General features: G+C 44.4%; 1 protein-coding gene across 3 annotated transcripts in view; it reads right to left on the bottom strand.

Moving 5' to 3' along the window:
• The window catches only part of TMEM131L (transmembrane 131 like), a 171,990-nt gene that overhangs the window by 43,139 nt on the left and 115,002 nt on the right, over positions 1-13,849 (bottom strand). For 2 of the 3 annotated variants that reach the window (XM_040966894.1, XM_040966896.1), the window contains 9 exons: positions 11,407-11,484; positions 11,075-11,228; positions 7,158-7,216; positions 6,755-6,863; positions 4,135-4,225; positions 3,616-3,769; positions 2,662-2,832; positions 1,453-1,522; positions 5-122 (listed from right to left, as the gene is read on the bottom strand). In XM_040966894.1, coding sequence (XP_040822828.1) covers positions 5-122; positions 1,453-1,522; positions 2,662-2,832; positions 3,616-3,769; positions 4,135-4,225; positions 6,755-6,863; positions 7,158-7,216; positions 11,075-11,228; positions 11,407-11,484 — 1,004 coding nt within the window. The remainder of the gene's footprint in view (positions 1-4; positions 123-1,452; positions 1,523-2,661; positions 2,833-3,615; positions 3,770-4,134; positions 4,226-6,754; positions 6,864-7,157; positions 7,217-11,074; positions 11,229-11,406; positions 11,485-13,849) is intronic. The other variant, XM_040966895.1, reaches the window with a different exon arrangement.

Raw genomic sequence — 13,849 nt, 5'->3', positions numbered from 1 at the left:
TCACCTGCAGACGTCACCGTTCTTGTATCTCTTCCATCTTTCGTGCAGTTTATTTGCGAGTTTGGAATCCTCGTCCCAGGCAGACCGTTGCAGAGGAAGGCTGCCGTCCCAAGCAGGATTTTCTACAAGTGAGATCAGATCCCATTCAGCACACAAATTTCGCTCCCCACAAAAAAAAGTAAACACAACTTAAGGACTACACAATGCCAAGGCCTGGCTGTGAAACTTCTTGAATTGGAAGACTGCAGCACAAACAGATAAAACAGTCCACTTCTCTAGCTTTATTACATGGCACTCTAACTTAATGGCAAATGAAAGAACAAATGAAAACAAGCATGTGCAAAGGAAAACCAAACTGAATTATGTAAAGGTAGAAACATAAAAGACACGTGGCTTATGAATACGGCCAGCAAGAAGTTCGAATTACACTTAAAACATGCCTAAGAACTCCCACCTAAAATGCAAAACTACTTCCACAGAAATATTGAGCGCCATCTGCGCTGGCCATGGAGGTAGACTAGGCACAAACAAGGACAGCTACTGCAGCATAGGTTAAGGCTGCAGCTTGGGACACTGGCACTCTACGGCAGAGCGGCCACTGTAAGTCCCAGCTATTGCACTTCTGATCTGGCCTTCTCGCTAACGAGCGCCTGGCAGGCAGGAGACCTGAGCCCCAGCATGTGGGGTCCCAGCCAGCCACATGGGAGATCTAAATAGAATTCCTAGCTTATGGGCTTTAGTCTGGCCCGTCCTTGACTGCTGCAGGCACTTGGGGAGACATACATATCTCCCTCACTCTGTGTCACTCTTTCAAAGTAAGGCATAAATTCATCGTTTCCAGTTTTTAAGCCATGGCACAAAGGGGTAATGCACAGCCTGCTCTACCATCCTCTTTGTTCTGTCTCGTCTGAGGTTTACCAGCAAAGGAGAGACTCTCTCAGAAGTAGTCTCCATGCTTCAAAACCCTTCTAAAACAGCTTAGTAAGTCAAAAGGAAAAACATCACCCTCAAACTAGAAACAGCTTTTATACTACCACCATGGCCTTGGGTCTCCTGTGACAACTTGCAACCCCCTACAAGAGGCTTCCTGTAACTTAGGACTGCAAGTGAAAGTCCAAATTGGCTTCACGATCTTCAGCTACAGCTTTTGTAAGAATCGGAATCTTCCCATTTTTTCAGAGCAATAAAACTGCTGTGATGATCAGTGTGACTTGAAAAAAACCAGGGTCCTTCCAATCAAACTAAAGCCTCAAGGGTATTATTTACACCAGATATCTCTGGAGCAATTCAGACAATTTCAAGTTGTTATGCTAATGATCATGCGAAGAATAGGATATGCTGGGATTCAGCTGACAAAATGCATGGCTCTTCAACCAGCACTAACTCTCCTCACCTCCTTCCCACTCTCCCCAAACTAGAGTTCTACAGAAAGTCTAAGCGTGAAATACTTACCTGCTTTGGATTTTCCCATGAAATAATGCATGCCACAATGTGCTATCACTTCAAAACCCAGACTCCCTTCCTAGATTGAAAAGTAATATATGAATAACTTCAAACACAACACTACGCATCAAAATCCTATAGCACTCAAACACCACCAGTCAGAGATGGGCTACACCTTCGTCAATGCCCCTCCAACCAGAAGCCAAGCAACTAGCAACCTCTAGCTTCCCAGAGGGCTCAGAGCTGTCTCTGGCAGTAAGGTCCACCGTAACAACCCTCCTGGCATCTCTGAAGACCCAGGATATCAGATATCAGTCCACAGTGGCTGCCAGCTACTGGGGACACGTAAGCCCCATTGCCTCCAGGTCTGCCAGCACACACTTGGTCACTTGTGAACACACTGGACATCTGCCTGACCCTCCCACAGTCACTCCTCTGACAGGGATGTCCTGATTGAAAACAGACACTTCTCAGATACCCCTTTGTTCAAACTATGGATGCATGCCACAGCCTCACAGCAGGTGCAGTTTCCTGCCAGCAGCCCTGTCCTCATAGCTACGCACGAGGCATCTCTGACAATGGAACAGCAATGCCAATAAGTGAGGAAAATCATAAAGATGGTTGCATGAATGTCTCATAGTGAAATCAGAGAACCCAGTGCTATGCAAGATAGCTTGGATCAAAAAGAAGCAATAATAATAACTCAATGAAAAGAAATAAATATTAAGGGGAAAATGAGACATGTTTCAGATTATGTAAATTAAACCCAATTCTCCCAGATTCTGGAAAGCAATTCTAATTGTGAACCCTTTCAGGCTTTAGATTTGGATCACAAACAACTGAGACTTGCTTGAAAAATAAATAAATAAAATAGAAAAGGACTTAGTCAAAATATTCAACAGTCTAATTTGCAAGTGAATACTGGGAAGCTCAGCTGTACCTTCTATAGCTAGCACAGGTGGCTTGTTGTGTATCTTCAAAATACATGATAAATCTACCCACACCTTCTGCATTCAAGAGTCTCAAATCACTTTAAAAAATAGAAACCGTTTCCAAATAAAGATTCCCACATCTGAACAATTCATCATCTTAAGACTGGTCCAGTAACACCCTTTGACTTTTTAGACAGTTTTAAAAAAAACTTAATCCAGTCAGTGCAACACAAAGAAGCAATAATCAATGAGAGCTGTAACACGCCCCGAGGGTGGGAAAGGATACCTTAGCTGGTGCTGAGTAGATCTGTAGAGGTATTGCAAAAATGGCACCTATGTTGGTAGTCAAAAATATATTGGTGAATAAATTTATGCCAATGGCTTTAACAGCAAGTTTCAAAGAAAATATATTCCAACAGCCTGGAGGTAGAAATAAAGGGCCAGTGAAACTCAGAATCTAAAAAGAAAAGAAGCAAAAGAAATTACTTTTCCCAATGCTAATTATGATTAGAATCATTATCAGTCAGATGGTTTTCTGTACTTCGGCAAACATAATGTTACATAACCATTTCCATGTCAACTGTTGAAACACTAGCAGAAATGCCAGGTTTCGTTGAATGCCTATTATGCCACTGTTCTCACTAATCCTGAGTTTTCATGTTACGTAGTATTTCACACAAACCATCTAGTGTACTCTATCACAGACCTAGCCTATTTTTAATAAACACAGGTAGGGACAAATTATTATGATATTTTTGAATAGCAGCAAGAGAAAATATTATCAGAAGAAGTATCCTGGTCCATTTAAGCTCTTTGAACAATAGCTGAGACACACACAGAGAGAAAATATGGGGCCGGCATTGTGGTGCAGCAAACAAAGCCGCAGCCTGCAACGCCAGCATCCTCCCACAGGGACACTGATTGACCCTCATCGGCTCCACTTCCATCCAGCTCCCTGCTAATGCACCTGGAAAGCAGTGGAGGATGGCCTGAGTGCTTGTGCCCCTGCACCTATGTGGGAGAACCCAGAGGAAGCTCCTGGCTCCTGGCTGCACAGCGGCCCAGCTCCAACTGTCAGAGCCATTTGGAGGTGAAACAATAGATGGAAAATCTCAGTCTCTCCCTCTTTCTCTCTCTGTAACTCTTTCAAATATTTTTTTTTAATTGAAAGCTATAAATACTCATTTCACAGCAGTTGTTCTTAAAGCTTCCAACAGCTTGAATTTTAGAGAATACGTACCCTTAAAATGTGCTTGGTCTCCTTGGAAACAAACACGTGCTTTATCACAATGCTGCGGTCAAAATGGTTGAAGCCCCATATTGACCACACTCCAGACATGTTCCCCCGAGTCTCCATGTGAAACAGGACTGCAGCGGAGTCCATCCGAAAATACCTGCAAAGAGAGGACCCCCCATGTGCTGTTGGTCTTGAATGCAGGATGCCCCGCAGCCCCGGCAAGCCTGCTCCTGAGCAAACAGGAGCAATACACCAGTCCACTGAGTCACAGCCAGCTCTGGAAATGTCTCCCCGACCTGCTGCCAGGGTCACATACCCAACGCACAGTGCCCAGGGGCCACCACACACAAAAGCAGGTACATCGCATGAAGACTTCTTCCTGCCTCACCGACTGCCTGGCCCAGAACCCACTGCTGTCTTCAGCTGATTCATTCCCTCACCCTCATTCTGCCAGCACTTGCAAAGCATCCCCTCAGTGGGGAGGAAAAGGCAGGAACTTGGAAAGAGCGAGAATTAACCTACCCCGGAACCACAGGTGAGGCAAGGCACGCTTTTAGTGTTGGAGTGCTTTTGACTTTGTTCCCAACTTCTACAATTCCACATGGCGTAGCTGCTTTGTAAAGGAATAGAGAGAAATGCAAAGATGAATACCTTTCCTCTCATTATGCTTGAATCAAAGCTAAGAAATGGGGTTGGCATGGGAGCACAAGTTGATCCTCTAATGTGGTGCCTGCATCCCCTATGAGCACTGCTTCATGTGTCCTGGCTGCTCCACTACCCATCCAGCTTCCAGCTTATGACCTGGGAAAGCAGTGGAGTAAGGCTCAAAGCCTTGGGTTCCTGAGTCCACGTGGGAGACCTTTGGAATCTCCTGACCTGGGATGAGTTGAGCTCTGGCCATTGTGGCCATCTGAAGAGTAAACTAGTGATGGAAGACCTTCTCTCTCTGCAAAATCTGCCTGTCAAATAAAAACAAATAAATCTTTTTTAAAAAGGCTGAGATATGCATTCCATTCATAACTTTTGTACTCATTCTTGCCTCACCACTCAAAGACAGAATCCCCTGGACACAGACTGGGCACAGTCTAGTCTCTTAAGCGCTCATCTGTGGCTGTCTTCCTCCCTGGCTTCCTTCCAGGATGTGGAAGGCAGTATGTGTTCTCCCCTCACCTTTTGAAACCAACGTCTTGTCTCTTCTTTTGGGGAGGGGGAAACAAAATTGAGATTAAACATGTTGCAGCTATTCCTTGGGAAAGATCTTTATTTGCTATAAATACCAGGAAAGGGTGCCAGTGACAGAAATGGAAAGTGACGCTCAGCTGGGTGAAGCAGAAAGGCATGTGGAGACGGGTGTGAAGGAAATAACCTGGCCAGGGAAGTGGGAATACAATTCAAAACAAGATTGCTTTAGCAAAACCACCTCGAGTTTCTTTGACTTAGGTCATAATAATTAAACCACCAGTACTAAACTGTTAACTCAGATGCAAGCATCTGCCTCCCTTCTGAAAAACCTATAAGCACATTGCCAAAAAGGAAAACTTGAAACGCTAACAAAAGCATGAAAATGAAGTCCTATCCTCCTGATTTTCCTTAAACAACAGAAAACAACCATTAGCATTCTCTTGGGCCTCTTTCCAGGGGCTCCCAGCAGACACCAATATGGGGGCTACCTTTTCAAATACGTACTTGCAGACCCCTGTCTCCTCACCCTGCCCAAGGCTGCTGCCAGTGGCCAGACCATAACTGGTCCCTTGTCCTGAACCTACACAGGGGCGGTGCAGGCTTTTCTGTTGTTATAAACATACACGCCATGTCAGCAGATACATCAGTGTTTCTCTTGGGTAAACTCCTGGAACCAAAAGTAAGGATCCAAAAGCATGTATTATATGTATCAATGGCCTCAGAGATTGCCAAGTTTCCCTCCAAAAACGTATGTATTCAATAAACTGTTGTCAAAAAGGTAAGTATGGTTTTGGCCTTTATCACTGCCAATACAGAATATTAGCTACCTTTTTGAACCAAGCAAGCAAAGAATTCTATCTCACTTTTTCTTTTTTTAACATTTCTTTAAATATGAGTAGGGTAGGGATGTTGCCTTATATTTAAAATCCATTTAACATTCTTTATAGAACTCTGTTTAATGTTCACATATTTATTTATTTATTTGAAAGGCAAGGTGACATAGGGAAGATATGAGAGAGAAGGAGAGAGACTGATCCTCTTTGGTTCACTGCCCAAATAACCACAGTCAACCAAGGCTAAGCCGGGCCAAAGTCCCGGAATTCAATGGGGTTTCCCACACGGCTGGCAGGGACTCAAGTTCTTGAGCCATCACTGGCTGACTCACAGGATAAACATTAGTGGGAAGCTGGGTGTAAAGGGAAAGTAGCTGGGTCTCAAACGAGGCACTCCAATACCGGAAGCAGGCATTCTGATCAGGGGATTCTCCTACTGTGCCACATGACCCATCCCTGTAGTCATGCCAGTGGGATTCTAACAACGGACAGGATGGGATGCACACTTGCCATGCGTCCTGCATCCCGTTCTACAGAAGCACATACAACCAGAGCAGAAGACCCGCACAGTCTGAAGACAACACCTCCGTCGCATACATGCACACCCTGGTCTTTCAAATCACCAAAATGAGCTTGAAACAGCAAACTCAGGGACAACATTGTGGCACAGTAGGTAAAGCCACTGCCTCTGATGCCAACATTCCCTGTGGGTGCTGATCCTGGCTGCTCCATTTCCTGTCTGGGTCCCTGTAGTCACATGGGAACTTGAAAGGAGCTCCTGGCTTCAGATCAGTTCAGCTCCAGCTGCTTGAGGCCACGTGGAGAGTGAACCAGCAGATGGAGAAAGTCTCTGTCTCTCCATCTGTTTCTAACTCTTCCAAATGAAAATAAATTAAAAGGAAAAAAAAAAAACCTGGAATCCCTACATATGCAGAATAAAAGCGGTAACAGCACTGTGTTTCCCTGTTGCACCATCTCACAGAATGCTAAGGTTGCTGCAGCTTACTGGAAGCTCACCCACGCATCTTCCTAATATGCGCATTGCAGGCCAGTCTCTGAAAATCACCACCATCTCATCAAGAAGACAGAAGGAAGAAGACATTCCCGGGGATTTTTCACATCTGTACCTTTGCAAGTGAAAGAGGCAATTTTGGTGAAGTTTGTGGTGGAAGGAGGGAGCAGGACGGGTTCAAACTGCAAGGACAGAGCATTGGTGTGTGAGAAATGACGCACATCCTGCAATGACAACAAAACCTCACGTTACTCCTCCCGGCTGTGAGAAGACTCAGCTCCGTCCTCCTGGTAAACACCCCTGGGCAGCACAGGCCAGCACGCAGGTACCCAGCAGATGTGACTGGGAGAGCTGCAAGGTGGTGCTGGGGCCTTCACACAAACAGGGCTTTCAAGCAGAGGGAACCTGGGTTCAAATGGAGGCAGAAGCCAAGAGGGACAAAGGGTTGCAGCAGCTGTGTCAGAGCCCTCACATTCCGCACCCACCCATGTCCTCGCGAGAGAAGCTTGGAGGATTACCTGGATCCACAGGAGGCTGCTCCCTGAATGCAATACGTACAAGCTGACTGCAGAGTCGTCTGTCCAAAAGAATTAACGCCACAAGATTAAAACCAAGAACCACAGTCCCACACCCTAACCCAGTAACTAACTGGCCCCTTGTACAATACAGTTTAAAAAAAATAATAATTCACTGCTTTTTCAACACAAAAACCAAAATGAGCTGTTTTCCTTTGGCATGCTTTTAACTCACGGGGAAAAAGAGTATTTTGTAGACGGACCTACAGATCTTGGCTAGGTGACGATGAGCCACCAGGTCAGGTATGGTTGTCCTCCTGACTGTCTCTTATTTTAGGCAGCCATGTTATAAAGAAGGAAATCCCAGGACCTCAAAACACAGACTCCCTTTAAGCTCTGGCCTGCAGAAATGTTCCCTGGTTGGGAAGGTTCATCCCCAAGACATACACCTGGCTGTTACAAAAACTGGAAACCTGACACAACTCTATGGCAGCCAGCTCTGAGTACCACAAGATGAATCGTGCTCGAAAGCTTTCCATATGATTTGTACCATCGCTTCCGCAACATAAGCACATGCACGCACGCACACACTAGCAGCACGTTCTACACACGGAATTTCATGTGTCTTCTACAGACGTTTATAGAAAACTAAGCTGATGAAGTAAGTGATTTCTGGTAAGTAGGACATACTCTGCTCTAAAGACAAAATTCCTAGAGCTGAACACTAAACTTCAGGCAGCCGGGAACAAGCAGCTCCCAACCACTAAAAATATCAACAATTTGGTCAACTGACCTATTGCCTATCAGTAACACTGAGAGACACAGACTGCCCAATATGCTGCGACTATTTTTATCTGTCCTTTTAATTAGTTTACTATCTCCAAAAGACTAAGAAAAATGATAGGTGAGGAGAATCAAGAAAGTAGAATAAGGTAAGGACATGTTTAAACAAACGTAGAATCATCAGCAGGGGCGAGGCAAGAGGGCACATTCCAGGAAACAGGAGAGGACAGGTTGACAACAGCAGAATGGCACCTGGAGACTGACGGATACAGGAAAGCAGTGGACATAACAGTGTGGCGCTGCAGCGGCCAGATACCCAGGCGACAATCAGCGAGTGGCTATCAGAGCTCCACTGATTGCTGGAGCTCCACCAGCAGCCAGGTGGGAAGGGGAGCTCACCGGGAGCTCAGCAGGTAAACCCAAAAAACTGCCCATCCTGCTGACTTGTTTGATTTGACCAGAAGCAGAGAGAGCAGCAGCAGATCCCAAACATGCTGTTCAGGAACAGCATGGGTTTTACAGCCCAGACCCCCAGCAGAGCTGCATTGGGCACCATTTTATTTAGGGAGGCAAAAGCTATGGAACAGGACTGTGCATGCAATACACTGGGAGTGAACTCATTTCTGGCTCAGTGCACTGCACCAACAGGGCATCCTACAGGATCCATCCAACGTAGATCTGGGTAGCCCCCAAACCTAACAGTCAGCCTATCAAGAACTCCACGAGTGGCAAATGAGGCACCCTTTTGTACAGTGTGGCAAATACTAGAGGGACAATGGTGAGCTGTGCATGCGCTGAGCTGGGAGCTAATGGCCTGAAGGTTCTGGCAAGATCAGTGCCAACAACCTAGCTATTTAGGACACCTGGTATCTCCCTAATCCTAGGAACTGCTCAAACTGGAAGTGGGAGAAAGATTGCACAGGCAGCAGCACAGGATCACATGAAGTGGAGAGCGTGGAGCCAGGAGCTGGGGCTATGGAGATCATGGTGGAGGTCTAACACAAGAGGGAGAGGCACAACTGGCTGCAAACAAAGAGCCATGTACCAACCGCAATGAGTAAAATCAAACTGTAGACCTGTGAGTGACACAGCTTAGAAACCTCCCCCAAGGAGAAGACTGCTAATCAGAAGTACGATGACCAAGACACAAGAACAGACAGAGGCACAGTGAATATTACTGAAGACTCCCCTGCAAAGCAGCAAAAGCCTTTGCCAAACTCAGAGTTAACTGAGAAACACATTGAGGAAATGGGGATACAGAATTCATAAAACTCATTTTAAAGCTTCTTATCAACGAAGAGAAACACACACAGGAGTTTAAGTAATTTAAGGAATATGTCACACAGGAAATAGCAACACACTGAAACAAAATCAAGCTGAATTACTACAAATGAAGGACACAACAGAGCAAATTAAAAATTGAGTAGAAAGTCTCTATAATAGAAAGAATGAAGCAAAATAAAGAATCTCAGAATTGGAAGACATTTCTTGTCACAATGGAGAAATAATCAAAAAGCTGGAAGCAGAGCTGTGTCAAGCTAAAAAAAAGCATTCAAGAATTGAAAGACACTATTAAAAAGCCAAATATAAGAGTTATGGGAGTTCCAGAAGGTACAGAAAAAGGAGCTGGGTTTAAACATCTATTTAATGAAATAATAAAGGAAAACTTCCTTAATCTGGAGAAAGATTTGGGAAAAGGAATACAGGAGGGGCACAGAACTCCCAACAGGCTTGACCAAAAGCCATCTTCACCACGACATATGATCATCAAGCTCTCTTCAATCAAACACAAAGAAAAGATCCTTAAATGTTCACAAGAAAAAAAAAATCAATTCACAAAGAGAGGAATGGCAATCAGACTCAGCTGACCACTCATAGGAAACTCGACAGACCAGAAGAGAATGGAGACACATACCTCAGGTTCTAAAAACAAAAAATGGTTGGCCCCAAATAAAGTACCCAACAAAGCTTTCCTTTGTCTTTGAAAATGAAATAAAATTCTTCCACAGCAAAGAAAAGCTCAAAGAATATGTCTCTTCCAGACCTGACCTACAAATGATAAAGATATTCCCTTGACAGAGAAGAGGAATAGCACACACCAAAACCAAAGGCAAATGTAAAGAACATCCCAGTAAAATAACAGAAGACTAAATCAATAAACAACCCATTGCTAAAATGATAGGACCCAATTGCCACCTATTCATATTAACCCAGAATATAAATGACTTAAACTCATCAATCAAATATCATAGATTAGTAGACTGGATTAAAAAACAAAACCCATCTGTTTCCTACAGGAAACACATCTCACCAACAAAGATTAGCAAAAACTATATCTCATGGGTTTTGATGTTTTTGTTTTTATTTTCATTTCTTCAAATCTTTATTTTCTCATTAAATTCTTCACTGACTCATAGGCCATACAGTAACATTATTTTGTTTAAGAAGGTTCTTTATTTTCATTTCTTCAGCAATACATTAGTTATTCAGTCGCATATTATTTTTAACTTCATGGCATTGTAAGTTTCTGTTTTTCTTGTTGATTTTCTTTTGTAACTTTTCATTTAAGGGGATGTATAGCAACTGTGTAATGGAGACTACCATATTCAGAAGTGAGGATACAATGTGATGTGCATCTCTACTTCCAGATCAAAGATGGACTTCTAATGAAACTGTTAAGTAAATCTTGAGAATAGGATGCTGGACTCTGCCTCTCTGCCATTGTCCTTGCCTGCAATGATGGACTTCTGTTTATGAGGCACTACATTATGGCAATAATATAGTGGAAATCAATGGGAATGGGGTCGGGGAAGAGGTAAGGGAAATCCCAGGGCTTATTTAACAGTATCATAAAGTAATAATAATAATTTTTTAAATAGGGGGGAAAGGCAAAAACAAAAGAAAAAGAAAAATGATTGCCAAAGAAAAGCAGTTACCCATTACCACCCAATATCACCATCCCCAAAAAACTATTGCCTCATAAGCAGTTACAGGCTGAGGTTCAGTGGTGGTTGGTTACTCAGGAAAGGCCTTTGTCAGAGTTTTCCAAGACACAATCTGTAAGCACATGTTACAGAATCATGATGCAGTTTCACCAAAATACTTCATAGTGAAAATATCCCAGGAGCCCAGCTTACCTGAGGTCTCAGATTTATCTGTAGCTACGTAAACAATGGAGAGATGATCTAATAAATCTTGAGTGTTCTCTTCAAATTCCTTTGAGGAGTTTTCCATTGTGACAATGATGCTCATTTGTAGACGCAAAACATCCTCAGATTCCAAATAACAGCTCTGAGACAGAATGGAGTGGGGAATTAAGGAAGAGATGAACTGGTGATTACAAACTTCAAGAGACAGGAAAGCACTTGGGGCAGTGACATGCAAGTTCCTGAGAACAGAATGTGCCATGCTTTATTTTTAAGCAAAGAGCCAGAAAGGGAGGCAGAAAACACCAACCATTTCACTTTACCTTTAACTGCTGACACACTTTATTATGTAAACTGCATTCCAGTTGAACCTGCAAGAGGCTAGTATTAGTGGCTTCTGCCTAAAAAAGAAAAAAAAAAAAGAATTCAGAGAAAAGCAAAAGGTACATTAGACATTAACAATAAACAGTTCAGCCCTTATTCAGAAGATACACTCATTCATTTTCTTGTTCAGCAAATATCAACTATCACTGTGCTGCCTGAACTTCTCAGCCTTTCTTAGGCCATGTGAAAACTCCCCATGGGATAATACACAGATGAGGAGGAGGTTAATACACTGAGACACACTGCCACTTAGCACATCTGACGTTTGCTGAACCTTGGTTTAAACATAAGGATCCACTTCCACTTCGAAGCAGATTCACCCTGCAACAGGCAAACCACTGTTTGGATGTGTGTCTTCCATCACGATGGCAAACTCAGAAGCCATGACCTTCCAGACAAACTCCTAAAAGAGACACCCAAAATTAAGCCACCTGTCAGTGGAACAGCTATGGATGGAAGAGAAACAAGTCCACGAGAAGAACAGAGGACTCTGTTAGGTTCTAAAGTCTGAGCAACATGAGATGACCCTGACATTGCCTCTCATCAAAGGATCTGGCTACGGGGCTAGAGAGGAACACACATCACGGTGCAGGCAGCAGAGCCTGCCTTTGTCTGTCATTAAGTCTGATGTCTTCAGCTCAACAACCACAAAAAGGGATAGATTTAGCCAGGGAGGCCCACCCAGAGCATCAGGCAGCCTCAGGGGCAAGAAGCACCCATTCCCCCAAAGCCGGGGCCAACCTGGGGCTGGACAACCATCAGCTCCGCAAGGCTGCACTGCTGAGAGCAATCTCCAGCACAAGGCAGAACTGACCCAGGGACACACATGAAACACATCTTTCAGTACTTTAAATGGAAAAAAAGGTAAGATAGATGACATTCTGCCACATGTTGAAAGTATTTAGAGAGTTTAACAGGGGCCCAGCATGGTGGTGCAGTGCGTCAACTGTGACGCCAGATCCCATATGAGTATTGGTTTGAATCCTGACTGCTTCACTTCTAATACAGCTCTCTGCTAATGTGGCTGTTTGAACAGAAGATGACCCAAGCCCCTGGACCCCTGCCACCCACACAGGAGACCCAGATGAAGGACCTAGCCCTGGCTTTGGCCTGATCCAGCCCCAGCCACTATGCCCTTTTTTTCTTCTCCCTCTCTCAAATAAATAATCGTTTTTTAAAAAAGTTTACCTAAGTCTGTAAATGGGACAGAATATTTAGTCTAATGTTCTTTTTTAAAAAATTGTAAGTGGCTACTAGCTTTCTTCTAAAACCTTCCTAGATGTATGTATTTAAGAGACAGGGAGTCAGCCAAGACAGAACCCGATGTTGGTTTACTCCTGAAATGATTGCAACAGCTGGCCTTGGGCAAGGCTAAACTGGAAGCCAGGAACTGGATCCAGGTCTCCTGCGGGGGTTGAAGGAACTTACACACCTGAGCTACAACCTGCTGCCTCCCAGGGTGTACATTTGCACGCAGGTGGAATCCGACAGAAGCAAGGACTCAAACCTGGGCACTTCAATATGAGCTGCAGGCATCCTAACCAGCAACCTACCCACTAAGTTTAGTACAACTCCCATATTTTTTTTTAAGATTTATTTATTTTTACTGGAAAAGCAGATATACAGAGAGGAGAGACAGAAAGATTTTCCATCCGCTGGTTCACTCCCCATGCAGCTGCCACAGCCAAAGCTGAGCCCATCCAAAGCCAGGAGCTAGGAACTTCTTCTAAGTCTCCCCTATGGGTAAAGGATCCCAAGGCTCTGGGCTGTCCTCAACTGCTTTCCCAGGCCACAAGGAGGGAGCTAGATGGGAAACTGGGCCGCTGGGACGTGAACCATTTCCCATATGGGATCCCAGCGCATGCGAGGCAAGGACTTTTGCCACTAGGCTACTGTGCTGGACCCACACCTGCCCTTTCTGGAAAGTATGTATGTGCACATTTGAGAGGCCAGGAATTCCCGACTGCTGTTTCACTCCCTAAATGCCCAAAGCCAGGGACTGGGAACTCAAGTCTCCCACCACTGGTTCCCCAGACACACGTGAGCAGGAAGCTGGAGTGATGAGCCAGAGGCAGGAACTCAACACAGGCACTGCAATGTGGGACTGGGGGGCTCATGAGGGGCCAACTGTTACACCAAATCCCCATCCTGTGGCTAGTCCTCTGAAACAGGGTAACAAGATTCGTAAAAAAAAACAAACCAGCAGTTTTATGGAAGAACTAAATTTTTTAATTTGCCTAGGAACACATCATACCATCACGTATACAAACTAAAAAGTCCCAGCACTTTCTCATTGATGGTGCAGATGAGTTTCACAATGCCAAACCTCACAGAAACCCATCCCGTGACCAGTCCCTCCTCCCCCCTTATCCTGTGGCTTTC

This window comes from Ochotona curzoniae, unplaced genomic scaffold (genome assembly GCF_017591425.1).
Source record: "Ochotona curzoniae isolate NIBS_2020 unplaced genomic scaffold, NIBS_Ocur_1.0 scaffold_4506, whole genome shotgun sequence".
NCBI lineage: Eukaryota > Metazoa > Chordata > Mammalia > Lagomorpha > Ochotonidae > Ochotona > Ochotona curzoniae.
The sequence above is the reverse complement of the archived record's forward strand: the minus strand, read 5'-3'. Positions and strand labels throughout refer to the sequence as shown.